Genomic DNA, 18,863 nt, shown 5'->3' on the forward strand with positions numbered 1-18,863 from the left:
ATACATTCTTTAATTGCATGATCACTTGCATGTTTTTCATACAATTATTCCCTGAGATAATGAATAGGTTGGATGAAGAAAGAGAGAATTACGGTTTTCACAAGTGGCAAAAGATATGTTGTTTCTTGACTTAGGATGTTTTGACTTTACAGACTAAATTACTTGGGCTCAATTGTAGTGTAATTTAAAGATCGAGACAAAAAATACTGTTTTTAAAAAGCTATGAACCATTGGCATATAACTCAGTATAATTCTGTCCAGCGATGGGGTTGTTTTTTTTTAAAGAATATATTGATATAAGTTTTGCCCAGCAGTTGGTGTATTCAACAGAATCATTTATGCTTTGTGGCAGCCAGTGAGGCAGCTCTTTTAGCCTCAACTGTTTGAGGGTCAGGGACCACATGTGGCCTCACCTTTTAAAAATAAGGTATAGAGACAAAACTTTGCTAGTTTGTGCTGACTACCCACATCTTCTGCTAGCTGTGTACTTGTCAAGTGTTACTGCACTGCAATCTTCAGCTTTAGAAAAGCCTAACACTTCGGGATTTATGAGATGGGAATGTCAGAGGATTTAATTGGGCAATCCATCAACGACATTGTGGAGATTGGTGAACCTAAGAAAACAAGGTGGTGTCCACCTTCTTGATGGTAATGCATACTTTCAGTACAGAAGATGCAGAATAGATTTACCTGCACCAGACTGACCTAAACAATTTGGGGGTCTGCCATTTTCCAAATTGCTCTAACTTCCATTTTTCATTTTCTGTGAGACTTTTTAAATCATGGTCTGCTACCTAGACTGGGGTCCACTCTGTGCAGATTTCTGTCATCCTAAAATTCTTGTCTTGCTGTCGATCATCTTGCATTTTACAGAACTGACCTTTCCTTGCAACCTGTGCACTTTTCCTATACGCAGAACTGGCAGTAGATAATCTAAAGATGGTCCCAAAGCTAGCTGTCCTGTGTTGCCTTTGCACATCTCCTTTTCTTCCAGGAGCTCACAGTAACCTGTGAAGAGCATGCTACATGATTCCACTCCATGGTCTCTTTTGCCTGATAGACCAGAAAAAAAAGTCAGACCACTGGGCAGTCTGGTGATACTTATAAGAATATTGAAGATTTTGCATCATAATGATGTGTACATTGTCAGAACCTGACAGCAGTGAGTGTTTAGTGACAGGAGGAGCTCAAAGTGGTAAATATCCATTGCATACCATTACTGCATGTCAAACAGCACAGACATTCTTGGCATGGTCTTCCTGCCTGGCTTATGGCCAGCAGAAGTGGAGACCTTGAGACATCTAGGGACACCAGATGCAATTTCTTAATGAGGCACAGTGGTTTCAGTTCCTGAAGGTACTGAGCAGCAGCAAAGTGGCCTAATTTAGGTCAGGTTCAGGATTTAGCAAAGGGGTGTGTACAGGGGTAGCAATATGCAGTGCAGAGTTGGCTGCACTCCCTCTCCCAGTCTTCTTCCCCGCCTCCTCCCAACCAAGGCAGGTAAGCATCGCCCTACTTTTCCCCATCCTCCCCAGTTCCCTGGGAGGTATCATGGGGAGAGGGAACCCCTCCACCCCATCACTGCAGCCGCTGTCATTGTCTCAGCTCAGCTTTGCCCCTGCAAGTAGGCAGGAACAGCTCTGGAGCTTCCCTTGCCCAGGAAGGCAGCAGTGGCAGGCAGGGGAGGGGGAGATGGAGAACGGAAGATACATGCCATGGAAGAGAAAGCAGGGAAGATTCTCATCTACTTTGGGGACTTTTAAGAAGTCTCCAGAAGCTCCTCCATTATGATTTGGTCTCAAAGCAGGGTGCCATCATACCACTGCACCCGCTTTGGATCTATCCCTGGGCATAATCATCACCTCTTATGAGAGTGTCAAGTTGGTATGATGGGGGTAGTAACTGGACACCTGTTCTCTGCTATTAGAATGAGTGTTACAAGGTTCTACGCTGGTGTACGAACTGTTTAAAAATGTGTATTTTTAGCAGTTTGTAAGCTAATTTGTAAACAGCAAAAGGGAGTATAAAAAAGAATAGGCACAAAACCTGCAAAAAAGCCGTTTCGGAGCAATTAAAAACACTCAAGCAATTATAAGTTTTGACAAATGGCCATTTTCTAATGACGAAACTTCCTAAGCAGCTCTGATCTCCACAGCCTGCAAATGGTTGGAATTAGGTTCACCTTCCTATTTAGTCAACAGTAGTAGTTATATAAATCATAGTAGTCAACAATAATAGTTATATAAAATTCAGATGTGGACACTTTCTTATGGAAATGCAACAGATATGCAAGAAAGAGCAATACAAAATAATAAAAAATTCAGAAGACAAGGCTGGTAAGGAAGATGAAGCAAGCAAATATGATCACGTTTAGGAAAAAAGACTAGGTGCAGATGTAACTGCAAATATACATTTTCTCAGTAACGTTTGTACAGAACCCAGATAACTTATCTTTGTGTTGTAGAACATGTTTTGATAAAGTGCCTAATCTTGATCTGAAGTTTTTAAGTGAGACTCTAATACATCCCTAGATAAATTACTCTTGATATTTTATTAACCTTGGTGTTAAAATCTGTGCCTTAATTAGTGAATTCGTTTAGTTTCATCTTCCAGATATTGGAAGTCAAACACTTCAAAGCTAAGAAGTACTAGAAGTGAAGTTGCTTGGGCTAACTTAACTTTATGTATATGCAGTGCAATACAGTCTTCAATTATACAATAACAGGATGGATGGTACTTATAGAATAGCCATTCAGTTTGCTTTCTATTGCTTGTCATTCATATATGACCCAGACCTTATATAGTACACATTAGCCAATATTGGAGCTAAACACAACTTTGCAATCTTAATGTATTTTTAGAATACATGAGTTTGTTTGTATACCTGTTGGGGGATTGTAGATTATTTTCTAGCTTATTTCCTAGGTTTAAAAACCCCCCCATCACATTGAACCCTTCAGAACCATATTGTAGACTCCTATTTGAGCTAAAGAATGCAGCTGGCAATTGTTTTCCTTATGTGGACTAGCCACTAGAGGAAAAAGAGAGAATTTGCCAGTGGCTTTTCTAATATGTTTTCCTGCAGTCCTTTAACTATAGTATCTTACTGCTTCATATATATCTTTATAAATGGAGGTGTTATTAATTTCAACATGTTACCACTGTGGAATAAGTATCGACAGGTCAGACTTTCAAAAGTATCCTTTAATTTTGGGTGCTGACATTAAGATCTGTAAACTTGATTTTTCAGAGTACTTTTAGTATTTTTATAGCATTTTATATATTCAAAGTACAGTTTCAGTCAACTCCAGTTGTAATTGCAAGCATTCAGCAACTCAGATGTAGCCTTAAGTGACATAATTCAGGTACCTAGAATACAAGGAACACAAATGATTGTCTGAAAGTTTTAGTTTACTAAAACCCAATAGGCATTCTGTGTCAGTGATAGAATCCAGTTCTCTGGCTTAGCAATAAAATGCCTTAAGCAATTGTCTTCTAACTTCTGCAACAAATGACACACAAGTTTTATTATATGTATTCTATATTTGTTGCAGGGCAGCATCATGTAGCTTGTGTACTGAGTGAAGAAGGGTTTCTGTGAAAAAAACAGTGTAAGACTACATAATCAAAGACCATCACAGAGCCAAATTAAAGTTGCACAGAAAACCTTAACACTGGAATATTCTAACTTTTAAATGTTTGAATCCTGTTAAAAAAAAAACCTGCTGTGTAAAAAACAAAAAAAAACACAAAAGGTTTTCAAGTGCACTAACTTTAACTTAAATATAAATCCTTGGTATAATGGATTTCTACACGTTTATCTGACAAACACTAAACATTTTGCAAAGAGAGGGATGCTCACTCCTGCCCCCGGTATCTGAGCCAAAGCATTTCACACAACTGAAATGATTCCCAGTCAGTGATATTTTGGAACAGTTCCATTTTTATGCATACTACCCTTTATGTTAGGGTTGTTGGTTGTAGCCATGTTGGTCTAAGGACATAGGCAGACAAGGTTCTTTGGGTAGATGTGATATCTTTGATTAGACCAACTTAATACAGTAAAAGTTTCTGTTATCCGTTATCTTACAAGCTAGCATGACTAACCGGCATGCTGGCTTGCAAGTTAAAGTGAAAACGGAAGTTCCCCCTGGGGCACTTCCGGTTTCTCTGAGCTCCCATGGCTTGGGGCAAAGCAGCCTGCACTGCCAAGCCCCCACAGCCCAGGGACATAATAGGTCGTGCAGGCTGTGCGGGACCCAGCTCCCTGTCCATGGAGGGGCAATGCCATGGGAGGGGCGGAGGGACACCCTAGATGCTGTGTGAGAAGCGGTGGCCGGGGCCACTCAATTAACTGGCATTTTTTTGTAACCCGGCATCTCCCGTTCCCGGGGGATGCCAGATAACAGAGCTTTTATTGTAGTTGGAAAAATGGTTCTTTGCAAGCTCCCCCTGGCCACACACACACCCCTACTTGTCTTACAGCTATAGTCTTCCATTCTCTTTGATCCTCACTGCCATGCATTTACATTTTCACAGACCTGCATTTTGCATATTGTCTTCTATTCTACCCAGGAGAGCACCCAAAACACCAACAGACTCTCTCTATGCCTGAAGGAGGGTGTTTGTGCTCGAAAGCTTGCAGAGAGCCATTTTCCCAACTATTTAGTCTAATAAAAGATATCATGTCTACCCAAAGAACCTTGTCTGCCTACCGCTTTTGTAATACTGACATCTGCACTGGTTCCAAAGCCTATCTTTGTGTGTTTGGATAGACGTTAACAGGGATAGAAAGGTGATAGAAGGATTTTGATCACTGTTTTGTAAGCTGTGTTCTGTAAATTCTTTTTTAAATAATTGAAAATTTTAAATGTACTTTTTTCATGTAGGGTTAGAAGGCCAGTCCCTTGAGGTTTCCAATATTGTGGACATTAGAGGAGAGTACAATCGTGAGATTGCAATGAGAATTTCATCTGACATAAACAGTCAAAATAGGTTTTACACTGACCTTAATGGATATCAGGTAATTACTCTGCCAATTTTGTGTAATAGATATAACAACTTAGTATATTATTTTGTAACACTGATTTTTATTTGGTTGTTTTAGTCCTCTTCAATCAAACAATTAATTCTTTAGTATTACAATATGCTAACTTATTTTGAAAGTAGGGATTTGTTTAAATATATATTCTTGTTTCCTGGTGTTGCTTAAGAGATATGGAAATCATGAGATTACTTGTTTGTGGGTTTTTTTCTCCCATGACTCAACAACATTACGTATATATTACTCTATATGTATTAGTACAGGCCATTGTCTCGCATATAAAACATTGTTCTTTTGTTATACTGGTACTGTACTACTGTTAAAATATACTTTATATTCAGACTTTTTTGTCTTTTTGATTTTTCTGTGCTGTGCTTTAGATTTCTTCAAAGAGATGCATTCTGTGTATGTGGTAGCTAATAACTAATTTATTGGGAAGAAAAAGATTTCTTTAAAAGAACCATTTTTTTTATTTTTCATCCATTATAATTTGTTAAATGCCATTAGTGTTCTTTGTTCTAAAAAATATAGAAAAGTTTTTGCTTCAGAAATATGACAAACTAAATAAAGCACTAAGGTACATGTTGCACATAGAGGAAGTTAGCATATTACAAATGTTTCTTGAGAAATTTTCAGTCGCACATATTTTTACTCTATTTAAAAGCGAGTTTAAGATCTGAATAATTTCTAAGGGGTTATATTTTAATACCTACTCCATCAAGATGCCATGGAATTCTGCAGCATCAGAAAACTCCCAGTTCCCCTTTGCATATTATCAGAATGGCATCATCTCTAGCAAAAGACATGCCATTTTCCGTAAAAGGTCTAGATGATGATGGCTAAAGAACAGAAGCTCACATTTCACACATGTTTGTTTCAGGATCTTATTATGATGCAAGGATGACATGAAGTATATTGAATGTAATTCTTGGAATCAAAGAGTAGCTTGACATAAACTAACATGATATTAATAAACTATCACTTGTATGTAATACAAGTGCTCTAATAATGCTCAACTTGTATGTAATATTCCTCTCCCTTTCAGTCCTATTTATTTATATTGTAAGTGCTTTGGGGAAGGGACTTTATCTTGTTCTGCATTTGCTCAGTACCAAGCAGATTGAGGCCCCAGCGGTAAGAGAAGGAGCAGGGCACAGGTAGGAGTAGGGGCTGGGGGGAGTGGGGGACAAGTAGAGGCCTGAGGGGCATGTGCCTCCTGGCCTCTGCTTGTCCCAGCCTGGCCAGACCCACTCCCCCCAGCCCCTGTTCCTGCCTGTGCCCCACTCCCTCCCTCACTGCTAGGGCCTCAATCTGCCCCACCCCGTCCCCTGCCCCTTCTCCTATAGACTTACCTGCTGGTGGGGTGAGCCCCCAAATAATTTTTTTCTCGATGTGCCCCCCCCCCTTCTCTGCCCACAGACTGACCTTTAGGTGGGAAGGGGAGGGAGGGGTGGTGGTATAGGGTAGATCTTGGGTTGCTTCTTAATTCAAAAAGTGATCTCATGCCCAAAATGTTTGGAGATCACTGGACTCTAGTAAGCTGCTATATAACTAATGATGCATATGATGAAATAAAAATGATGCTCATTTTCCTTAGTTGTGTTGTCCCCACAGTATGGGCAAAAATAAAAACTTCCCCCCCTGCTGTCATCAAATATTATTCTGAGTACACTGAAAAACAAATCTATTGAATAAGATATTTCTATATCCCCATGTATAGGTATGTTCAAAGTCGTACTGCAGTTTCCTAAAGATGATAAAATGAACAAGAAATAGGAAGGATATTTACTACTATTATAAATGTATTCATGTACATTTCAAGAATGTAATTGGACTTTTTAATTAGTTTCCTCTATAAATCCTAGGAATGCCTCTTGTACTACATTGAACTTGCACATCATCTGCTCTGTAAAGGAAGAAAATTCACTCTCTCAAATACCGCTTCTTATTCTGCAAGCCATATCAGTTCTTTGTGTGGATTCTCTTGATGAATACTTCAGTTTTCAAAAGTGTTCTTTGAACTAGAGTTAATCTCTTACGCCACTTCCAAAATGGTGATACTGGCCACAAATCTCTAACAAGCTGTATAATACAATGGAGTGGCGGCTTTGGTCTCTGCTGTCAGTCATTGTTTGTAGAACAGTGTTTCTTAACCTTTTTTTGTATCAGGACATGTTTGTTAACATCAATGGCCAGTCCCAACCCAGTGCACCTCACTCCTAACCTGCTGCCCCCTGCCCCCATCCCCTCAGTGTGTGGGGCAGGGAGTGGGTATCTGAGATGGGCAGAGGGGGCCCCTAAGGAGCCTAGCAGAGGCTGGAACTCTGCCAGCCTATAAGGGAAAAGCCAGTTTCCCACATTTTTCTCTTTTAAAGGACAATCCATTTTTAAAGTTTGTTGATCCATTTTTGTTTGCAACCCTTTCATATATTCATGTGACCCACTTCTGGGTGGTGACCCATGAGCTGAGAAATGCTGTTGTAGAGCATATAAGATAAATGCTTGAAATTTGTTTGTTTTTCTTATTTTAAATTTCAGTAGAATTTACTGAAGTTAATTTTGATGTTATAGATTCAGCCCAGACTTACAATGAGCAAATTGCCTCTTCAAGCAAATGTCTATCCAATGACAACAATGGCTTATATCCAAGATGATGGAATTCGGTTGACACTTCATTCTGCCCAGTCTCTGGGTGTTGCAAGCTTGAAAAATGGTAAGTATGGTATGATGATTGTTTTTAAAATCTGACCTAGGTGATTAATCAGCTAAAGTACACACATCGTTAGCTTATAGATACACATTGTTAGCTTATAGATCACTATGGTGCCAAGTATTGCTACTTTGAGTATTGAGGCAAGGAAAAATTGTCCTAAATCTGGAGTTTTAGTAATTCTAGTCGGAGCATAGCGGTTGCCATTCACTAGTATCACTGTCCAATACCTCTCAGCCCCAGCCCTTTAGGGCTTCTTCTGAAGATAGACATATGAAAATCTACTCCAAAGGGGGAAAAAAATTCAGACTTGTCTTCATAGTTTCATAGTTTGTAGGGTCGGAAGGGACCTGAGCAGATTTCACAGATTTCATAGACATTAGGGCTGGAAGGGACCTCGGGAGATCATCGAGTCCAGCCCCCTGCCCAAAGGGCAGGAAGTCAGCTGGGGTCATAGGATCCCAGCAAGATAAGCATCCAATTTACTCTTAAAGGTGTTCAATGTAGGTGCTTGAACCACCTCCGCTGGCAGACTGTTCCAGACCTTGGGGGCTCAGACAGTAAAGAAATTTTTCCTTATGTCCAGCCTGAAACAGTCTTGCAGGAGTTTGTGACCATTCGACCTCGTCATCCCTTGGGGCGCTCTGGTGAACAAACGTTCCCCCAGACGCTGGTGGTCACCCCTGATAAACTTATAGGTGGCCATCAGATCACCACTGAGCCTCTTTTCCAGGCTAAAGAGTCCCATGGCTCTCAGCCTGTCATCGTAAGATCTGCTTTCCTGACCTCTGATCATGCGCGTGGCTCCCCTCTGGACTCTCTCAAGCTTCTCCACATCCTTTTTGAATTGTGGAGCCCAAAACTGGAGGCAGTACTCCAGCTGCGGCCTCACCAAGGCCGAGTACAAGGGGAGAATGACGTCCTGGGATTTGCTTGAGAAGCATCTATGGATGCAAGCCAGCGTTTCGGTCGCTTTACTAGCCGCAGCATCGCATTGGAGGCTCATGTTCATCTTGTGGTCAATGATGACCCCCAAGTCTCTTTTTTCTGTAGTGCTATCCAACATAGCACTGCTGAGCCTATAAGGAACCTGCAGGTTTTTCCTCCCAAGGTGGAGAACCTTGCATTTTTCGGTGTTAAAACACCATCAGGTTCTCGTCCGCCCATTTGCTAGGCTTGTCCAGGTCAGCCTGGATCACCTGCCTATCTTCTGGCGTGGATGTTTTGCCCCAAAGTTTGGTGTCATCGGCGAACTTGGCCAGTCCACTCCTGACTCCAATGTCCATATCATTAATGAAGATGTTGAACAGTATGGGTCCCAGGACAGAGCCTTGAGGGACCCTACTGGTCACAGGGCACCACGATGGGTGACTGCCATCGATTACAACCCTCTGGATCCGACCATGGAGCTAGTTTCCCAGCCAGCAGATCGTGGTGGAGCCAAGGCCACAACTGGCCAGTTTGGCCAAGAGGTGATCGTGGGATACCAGATCAAAAGCTTTTTTGAAGTCAAGATATATGACATCAATCTCTTCTCCCTTGTCCAGGTGATAAGTCACCTGGTCATAGAAGGAAATGAGATTGGTCAAACAAGACCTACCCGCAACAAACCCGTGCTGGCTATCCCTTAGGATGTTAGCCTGGACCAGTCCCTCAAGGATGGCCTCCTTAATAAACTTTTCTAAGATCTTCCCCAGGATAGAAGTCAGGCTAATGGGCCTGTAGTTAGCTGGATCCACTCTCCTCCGTTTCTTGAAGATCGGCACCACATTGGCCTAGATCATCTAGTCCGACCCCCTGTCATGGCAGGAAAGAATACTGGGGTCAAACGACCCCAGCAAGATGTTCATCTAACCTCCTCTTAAACACCCCCAGGGTAGGAGCCTGCACCACTTCTCTTGGAAGCTGGTTCCAGACCCTAGCCGCCCTGACTGTGAAGTAGCGCCTCCTAATAGCTAACCTAAACGTACCCTCTGCCAGCTTGTGACCGTTATTCCTGGTCACTCCTGGCGGTGCTTGGGGGATCAGTGGCTCCCCCAATGCCTGCTGATCCCCCCTGACTAGTTTATAACAGGCCACAAGATCCCCCCTCAGCCTTCTCTTTTGGAGGCTGAACAAGTTCAGGTCCTATAGCCTCTCCTCATAGGGCCTGCCCTGTTGTCCCCTGATCATACGAGTGGCCCTCCTCTGGACCCTCTCCACGTTGTCGACATCCCTCTTGAAGTGTGGCACCCAGAACTGGGCGCAATACTCCAGCTGCGGCCTGACCAGTGCTGCATAGAGGGGGAGGATCACCTCTTTGGACCTGCTCGAGATGCATGTGTGGATGCATGACATGGTGCGGTTGGCCTTCCTTACTGCCTCTCCACACTGCCGGCCCATGTTCATCTTGGAGTCAATGATGACCCCCAGATCCCTTTCCGCCTCTGTGCTAACAAGAGGGGAGTTCCCCAACCTGTAGGTGTGGTGCCAGTTGTTCCTTCCGAGGTGCATCACCTTGCATTTGTCTGTGTTGAAACCCATCCTATTCTCGTCCGCCCACCCTTGTAACCTGTCTAGGTCTGATTGTAGCCTGTTGCATCCTTCCAGTGTGCCCATGTCCCCCCACATCTTAGTGTCATCAGTAAATTTGAACAGGGTGCTTTTTACCCCCTCATCCAAATCACTGATGAAGATGTTGAACAGCACGGGCCCGAGGACCGAGCCCTGCGGAACCCCACTGCCCACGTCCTTCCAGGTTGAGAAGAACCCATCCACTACTACCCTCTGGGTGCGGCCCACCAGCCAGTTGGCGACCCATTTGACTGTGTGGGTGTCTACACCACAGCCCCCCAGTTTCTTAATGAGAACGGGGTGAGAGACAGTGTCGAAAGCCTTCCAGAAGTCCAGGAAGACTATATCCACTGCTACCCCTGCATCTAATGATCTGGTGATCTGATCGTAAAAGGCCACCAGGTTGGTCTGACAGGACCTGCCATGATGAACCCATGTTGGTTGCCCCTAAGCATGCAGTCCCCTGCTGGCCCCTCCTGGATGTGTGCCAGCATAATTTTCGCAAAGAGCTTGCCTAGGATGGAGGTAAGACTAACCGGCCTATAGTTTCCCGGGTCCTCCTTCCTGCCTTTTTTGAATGTGGGGACCACGTTGGCCCTCTTCCAGTCCTCTGGTACCTCACCAGAGCACCACGAGTGCTCGTAAAGTTGTGCCAGGGGACTTGCAATGACCTCGGCCAGTTCCTTTGGCACTCTAGGGTGGAGATCATCCGGGCCGGCTGACTTGAATAATACATCCAACCCCTCCAGAAGCTCCCTAACTAAATCCTTGCTAACCCGTGGCCCAGGTGTGCCTCCCCCGGGGCCTGAGGGGGGCCCAGCAGGGAGGTGGCTGTTCTGGTCCCTACTTAGGAAGACGGAGGCAAAGAAATCTTTAAACATGTTAGCTTTGCCGTCTGGTGTGACAACCAAGTTTCCCATGGCGTCCTGCAAGGGCCCCACATTACCCGGGACCTTCTTTTTCCCCCCTACGTATTTAAAAAAGGACTTGTTATTGTCCTTAATCTGGGAAGCTAGTCCCAGTTTCATCTCTGCCTTGGCCTTCCTAACTACCCCCCTACATCCCCGAGCAACTACAGAATAGTCCTCCCTGGTGATGACCCCTTCTTTCCATTGGGTCTTGTTAAATGTAGTTTTTAGAACCATAGAAAAGTAGAGTTAGAAGTGATCTTAGGAGGTCACTTAGTCAAATCCAGTGCTCAAGATTAGAATCATACCTGTCTGAAACCAATCTACAGAAGTGTTTGCCTAATACAAGGGTTGTCAACCAGGGGTCTGCGAGAAGGGGGTAAGGGGTACGCGCATGCAGGGGTGCCACCCACCATCCTACACCACTGCCTCCCAGGAGCAGGGCCAGGGAGTGGGGGATGAAGGCAGCAGCTTCCCTGTGTGGGTGGACAGGCACCACCCAGCTAGCTGGAGGCGGGGGGAGGGGGGGAGGGGTTGCATGGGAAGAGAAGCATTCACCACCCCATGCTACTGCATGCAAGGCCCCTCCTTCCCCACTCCATCAGGAGTGTACCCAAAAGGGTTACACTGCTTAATAAAAGTTGAAAACCCCTGCTCTGATAATTTCTAATGGAGATTCCATAGTCTTTCTAGGTAATATGTTCCAATGCTTAATCACCCTCATCATGATAAAGTTCTTGCTAGCATCCAGCCTAAATTTCCCTTTTTTCAGATTAAGAGCATTGCTCCTTGCCCTGTCCCCTACAGCTTGAGAGAAAATTCTGTCACCATTTTCTTTATAACCACCTGTCAGTTACTTAAAAGCTGTTAGCAGATCTCCCCTCAGTTTTCTGTTGTCCAGACTAAATAATTCAAATTCTTTCTAACTTTTCTCATTAGGCAAATTTCTAATGACTTTTGCTGCTTCTCACTTCACTCTTTCCAATGTGTCTGTATCTTTCTTGAAGTGTTCTGCTCAAAATTGGACTCCATAATCCAGATGAAGCATACCAATGCTGAATTAGAGTGAAAGAATCACGTCCCTAGACTCGGAGGTGACACACTCCTATTAATGCAGTGCAATATACCATTGGCTCTTTTTTGCAACATGAGCACTTTGCTGGCTTGTATTCATCTAGGGTCTACTATAACCCACTGATTCTTTTCTGCAGTACTGCAGCCAAGCCAGCTATTCCCTACTCTGTATTCATTGTTTTCTCTTAAGCATAGCACTCTGCACTTGTTCTTACTGATTTTTATTTGATTAAGTTCAGATCATTTCACCAATATATCAAGGTCACTTTGACTTCTAATCCTATCCTTCAGAATGTCTACAACTCCCCACAACTTGATGTCATCTGCAGTTTTACTAACTGTAAACTCTATCTCATCCTCAAAATCATTAATGAAGATAGTAAATGGTATTGGACCCAGGATGGATTCCCTCAAGAGGGCCTGATACTCGCAATTAGACATTGACCCATTGATCACTACTCTTGGAGCATGATGATCCAACTAGTTATGTATTCATCTGATGGTACTTTCATCTAGCCTGTATTTCTTTAGCATACTAAAGAGAATGTCATGGGAAACTGTCAAAAGCCTTGGTATAGTCAAGGTATATCACATCCACTATTCTCTTCTCCATCCACAAAGTTAGTATGGTATAGAAGGAAATCAGATAAGTAAGGCATGAATTGCTCTCAGTGAATCCATGTTGGGTTTTCCTGATCACCTTGTTTTCCTCTCAGTGCTAAGAAATAAATTCCTTGATGACATGCTTCATGATCATGCTGTGCATCAAGGTCAGACTGATCAGTCTAATTCCCCAGATCCTCCTTTTTCCTTTTTTTTTAAATGGGAACTATTTTTGCCTTTTTACAGGACCTCACCCAACCTCCAAGAGCTCTCAGAGATCTCTTTATCCTTTCTATAACTCTTGTTTGTTGGGATTCTTAATACTCATGTTTAAATATAAGAATGTTAATCTTTCTTTTTCTGAATCATGCTAAGCTTCTGGCCTTGATAATATTGCTACCACTTAATTCCGCTGAGCTGAGTCATGTGAAACAGTATCTCTTCTCTTATCACTTCCCAATTTTTCATGTTTTAGTTTTTGTTAACCATACCATCAATCTTGAACTATGAGAGTAGAATAGGAGGTTCCTATATAACCACAGATTACTTACCCAGTACTAGTATTATGAACACAAGTATTAATGCTACTGATAGTCTCATTATGTCTTTTTATCCATAAACATACCCATATATAAATACTGCTTAAATAAGTTAAGTGATGCACAAAATTGTATACAATACTCCAGAGAGTACTCATACTCTGTTGATCGTTATTCCCATTTTACCAATAACCTGAGATGTAGAAGTAAAAAGTGACTTGTTCCAAAGAAACCACAAGCCAGAGAAAGAATGGGGAAAAGAATCAAGGCCTCTGGAGTCCGTCCCTTCTTCCATCCAGTAGGCCAAACTGGCACTTTTTTAATGGAGTGTGTGACAATTCAGTATATTACCACCTGACAAATTTTGTTTATTCTCTATAGTTGTCCAAAGACAATCTATAAATGTATTAGAAAAAAGCTTTTTATTAGCACCTGAAAATATACTTTACCACTTGAAGGAATTACTATATTTTCTTCAAAATGATCTATATGTTTTTGTTAGAAGATTCCAGTTAGTACTAAGCAGTAATGCTTTAGTGCTTAGTACAGTACAGTTGGTAGTAGTAACCTTTCCAATGATAATTTACTAGAATAGTGGAGCAGTTTCCTCAGATGTGGACATAAACCAGGGCCCTAAGCTACCTGTGTGTACATATGCCAGTGGTGGCCAATGTAACTGGCCTTTGGAGGGTAGATGTGAGCTGACATGCAGACATTTGTGACACTCCCCCAACTTGCTAATAGCCTAGCAGAGAAGAGGGAATTGGACCACAGAGTACCTCTACTTAACTGTGTCACTTTCACATCTTGTGCTCCATTGCACATAGCATCAGTTAGAGGAGCCTTGTCACCTGCTTACTCCTTTGGGTAATGTGAAAAATTTCATGAGAGAACCTAAATATATTGTGGGAAGGTGGCTGGGTCTATCTCGGTTCCCCTCAGAACATGCCTGCCACGACTTTGATTGAAACAAAAAGATGTTCAGTTTTACACCTTGAGGGTGAGAAAACACCACAGACCACCCAGATGATAAGTTTCCCAGGGCTGGCTTAATTCATAGCAGGGCTATATTGTTGCTTCCTCCACGCTAATTGCCTCGTTAGCAAGGGAAGTGATACAGCTGCTCTAATTAACTCGTAAGTCAGGGAGTGTCCCTGCCGCATTAATCCATCTCCACCATGCCAATTAACTCATTAGTGGGGAGTGTCTCTATTGCATCTATCACCTCCTAGCAGGGAAACATCTTTGCTGCAGACTCCCCATGTCCAAAAATGAGCCCGTCACAGTCTTTAGCTGCCTGGTGGGGCAGCCGGCCCTGCCCAGCTCTCGCCCTCCACACGACGCCCCAGGATACTTTGCCTTGGGGTTCTTCTTGCTGCTTTGTTCTCCAGGAGTCCTGGATCCTCCCTGGGCTGCCCATGTCATTCATGGGCTTTGGATAAGTACCTCAACTCCTTCCCGGCCAACCACAGCTCTTCCGTGTCACCAGTCCTTGGCCCTCCTTTGGATGCCATCTCTCTTCCTCTCCCCCTCTGTCTCTCAGTGGTCTCCTCCTCCTCCTCTCCCAGTGTCCGAGGGCAAAGTGCGTTCCCTCGCAGCCAGGCTTATGCACATGGCAGTGGGTTAATTACTGTAATTTTCCCTGGGTGTGTTAACTCCCCTCACCCGTGTGGGGTGCTCCCTGTGGTTACGTGGTCTCATGACTGCCCTAATAACGGGGTTTCTTCCAAAGCCCCTGTTATATACCTCTTCCCTTAGTTAAACAAATCTCAAAATCCATCTTCTGCCTGGCTCTTAGTCAGGGTGTCATCTTGCCCTTCTTCCATATGGGAAAGGAAATTGATGTTCCCATTCTTCTTCTTTCCTTGATGTCTCACAAGAGACCACCTCAGTCTAGCATTAGCCAATTTGGCTGTTTGTAGCCAGTGTAAGGGTACGGTTTGTGATTAATACAAACTCCTGCCCTATTAGGTAGTAACGAAAGAGTTCTACCCCCTACTGGATGGCCAGGCTCCTGTTAAATCCTGGAGTATCGTGTCTCTGCCAGAGATAGCTTTTTGCTGGTGAAGGCTATAGGCCTTTCTTCCCCACCCCCCTTCTTGGAAGAGGATTGCTCCCAAGGCAATGCCTGACGTATCTGCTTGCAGGAAGAAAATTTTCTTGAGGTCTGGGGTGTACAGAACTGGGTGTTGGCATAGGGCTTCTTTCACTTGCTTGAAGGCTCGGGGGGCCCTGAGGTTCCACTTGGTCGAGTTCCTTTGGCCTTTGGTCAGTTCTGTCAGGGCTGCTGCCTTTTCCAAAAAACCCTCCATGAACCATCTGTAGTAATTGGCGAAGCCAAGAAACTATCGTAATTGCTTTAGTGTCCAGGGAAGGGGGTATTGTCGGATTGCCGCCACTTTGTCTGCCACAGGTCTTATGCTACCTTGCCCCACCATAAAGCCTAGGTATTGCGTTTCTCTTTTACCTAACGCACATTTCCAGGGGTTGGCTGTTAGTCTGGCCTGTCAGAGTTCTTCCAGGATTTTTCGCAGATGCTGGCCATGGGTTTCCCAGTCCCAGGAGAAAACAATGATGTGATTGATATATGTAGCAGCATACTCTTGATGGGGTACTAGCAACTGGTCCATCAGCTGCTGGAAGGAGGAGGCCACCCCATGCAGTCTGAATGGCATCCATTTAACTTGGAACAGGACCGAAGGCCATCTTTTCTTTATCCACTGCAACACTGCACTGTGGTTGTGTACAATACATCCCAGCGGGGTCTGAATACAACATTCTACTCCCCAGGCTTCTCCTGGTAACTCTTTGAAGACATTTTGGAACTATGTTATCAGGGCCTTTAGGTTCTCTTGCTATCTATGGCTGAGCTGGTCATCAACCTCTGGTCTAGTTGGGGATCCCTCTGTTTCTTGGAGCACCCCATTTTCTTCTCCTTCTAGCTCGCATACCTCCTTCATCCACCCTTTCCATTGACGCCACCTTCACAGTAAGTTAATGTGGTAAATTTGCTTCCTATGGGTGGGTTCTGTCCAGAAGACTTCATAGTTTACTGGCCCTGGTAACCTGAAAAGGTCTCTGACACCGTGACCGTAGCTTGTGGGGAATATTGGGCAGTAGCACAAGCACCCAATCTCCTACCTGGAGTACCCTTTTGGCAGCCCATGTGTCATAATGTTGCTTCGGTCTCTCCTGGCTCTATCCCAGGTTCTTCTGGGCTCTCTCCCAGGCCCTCTTCAGTCTCTCTCTGAAGCTGGCCATGGCTTGGGGCTGGGCCATGTCCCCTGGCCCTGTTTCCCATCCTTTATATCCAACAGTCCCCTTAGGCTGTGGCCATAGGCCAGCTCTAATGGGGCATACCCTATGGATCCCTGTAGGGCCTCCCTGATGGAGAAGAGTAGGGGAAGTATCATCACATCTCATTCCCGGGGGTCCCCTTGTATGCAGGCCCGTATCATCCCATTCAGGGTCCAGTTAAGGTTCTCCACAAGGCTGTCCGTCTGGGGATGGTAGATGGAAGTTTGGAGCTGCTTGATCTTCATGGTGTTACATATTCCCCTCAGTATCTTGGACATGAAATTCTTCCCCTGGTCAGTGAAGATTTCCTTGGGGATCCTGACCCACACTATCCAATTCATGAAGGTCCTGGCTGTCGCAGTGTCCGTCACCAGATGTAGGGGTGCTGCCTTGGGGAAGCGGGTGACATAGTCAGTAATTACCAGGATGAATTGATACCCCACCCGGCTGTGGGGGAATGGGCCTGCGATGTCCAGAGCGACTCTGTCAAAAGGGGCAGGGGCACTAACGGGGCTTTTAGGGGCTTTGCCCCCCACTTTTTTCTGGCATTTGGGGCACTGTGCACAATACTTTTCCACCATCTTATAAAAGCCAGGCCAGAAGACCCATTGCTTCAGGTGGGCTTCTGTCTTATCCTGTACCAGATGCCGCCCCTTGGGAAGCATGTGTGCCACCTGTAGCAAGTCCTCCCAGTACCTTTGGGGGACCAAGATCTGCCGTCTTTCCTCCCCATCTTCCTTGTCCTCCATATGGTACAGGATATCCACCCCCCTTACCTCAAACTGAAGGCTTTGTCTCGTCTTCCAGGGGTCCACCACCTCATCTTCATTTTTGGCCAGTTGGGATTGCCAGATGCTCTGGAACAGGGGTTCCTGTTTCTGCTCTTCTCAGAAGTACCCATCCCCTATGATCTGTTCCACATCAAGGTCCTTTCCTCCTTCCTTAGGGGTTCTGAAGCAGGCCACTTCTGGGTCCTTCTCCCGTTCCCCTGCTTTCTTCACTAGGATCTGAGGGACCACCTCCTCCATGTGGGGCCAATCCATCCCTAGAAGCATGGGGCAGGGGAAGGTCTTGGCTAATCCCACTGCGATCTCCATGTGCCCCAGCATTGTGAGCCAGATTTGTTGGTGCTTATAGGTATATGAGGCCCCATGGATGCAAACCATACTCATGGGACTCTCAGGGCTCCCCAGGTGTGACAGGATGAGGTCTACCCATATCATGGACCATGTGCAACTTGTGTCAACAATGGTGGGGATGATGGTATCCCCCACCTTGACTTCGACCACAGGCTTGTTCTGGTGACCTGGTCCCTTGTGCTGGCCAAAGCTGCAGTCCATCTTCGCATTGTGGGGCCTGTCCATCAACGCCTAGACTTGGGACCTTTGTGGACAAAACTGAGAAATGCACCCTTTCTCTCCACACCTGTAGCATACTATTTGTCTGGAGTTCCAGGTCCAGGGTTCACAACTGGGGGCCCAGGGGCTCTCTTCCTTCCTCCCCTGGCTGGGTTCTGCCAGGCGGTGCCTCATCCCAGTTTCCCCTAGGCACGCCTTCCTAGGAGTATCCCCCTCTCCCTTTGCCGCAGCATAATCCTCAGCTAACCACAGAGCCTCCTCTACCATCTTAGACTGGTAGCGCTGTACGCAGCGATGAGTGTTGCTTCTGAGGTTGGTCAAGAATTGCTCCAATACTATAAGGTCCACCATTCCTACCATTCAGGTTTCTAGTTGCAGCCACTGTTCTACTAGGTCCCTGTGGGTCTGGGCAAGCAGGTGCGGGCAGGATCCCTCAGCCCCTTTTCGGACCTGGAACTTCTGGCGGTATGTTTCAGGGGATATCAAGGTGGTATGATATCATTTTCTGATAGTCCCAGGCCTTGGCCTTGGTGAGAGCCTGACAGGCCGCTTATGCTGGCCCAATGAAAAGGGGGCCTGTCCGTACTGCCCAGCTGCTAGGATCCCATTTTGCAGCTGTGACCATCCTCTTGAAGGCTTCCAGGTATGCTTCCACATCATCTTGTGGGGGCATCCTGGGGAACCTGGCCCCTCCCCCACCTCTCCCCAGCAACATCTGTTGGGCCTCGATTTTTTTCTTTCAGGTCCTGCTGGCAAGAAAACAGCTGGATCCATGCT

General features: G+C 44.9%; 1 protein-coding gene across 1 annotated transcript in view; it reads left to right on the top strand.

Moving 5' to 3' along the window:
* The window catches only part of MAN2A1 (mannosidase alpha class 2A member 1), a 234,149-nt gene that overhangs the window by 178,973 nt on the left and 36,313 nt on the right, over positions 1 to 18,863 (top strand). The window contains exons 17-18 of the mRNA XM_090038361.1: positions 4,890 to 5,023; positions 7,616 to 7,757. Of these exons, the coding sequence (XP_089894487.1) occupies positions 4,890 to 5,023; positions 7,616 to 7,757 (276 nt within the window). The remainder of the gene's footprint in view (positions 1 to 4,889; positions 5,024 to 7,615; positions 7,758 to 18,863) is intronic.

The sequence above is a fragment of the Crocodylus siamensis genome, chromosome 3, assembly GCF_052110815.1.
Source record: "Crocodylus siamensis isolate JL-2025a chromosome 3, ASM5211081v1, whole genome shotgun sequence".
Lineage (NCBI taxonomy): Eukaryota > Metazoa > Chordata > Crocodylia > Crocodylidae > Crocodylus > Crocodylus siamensis.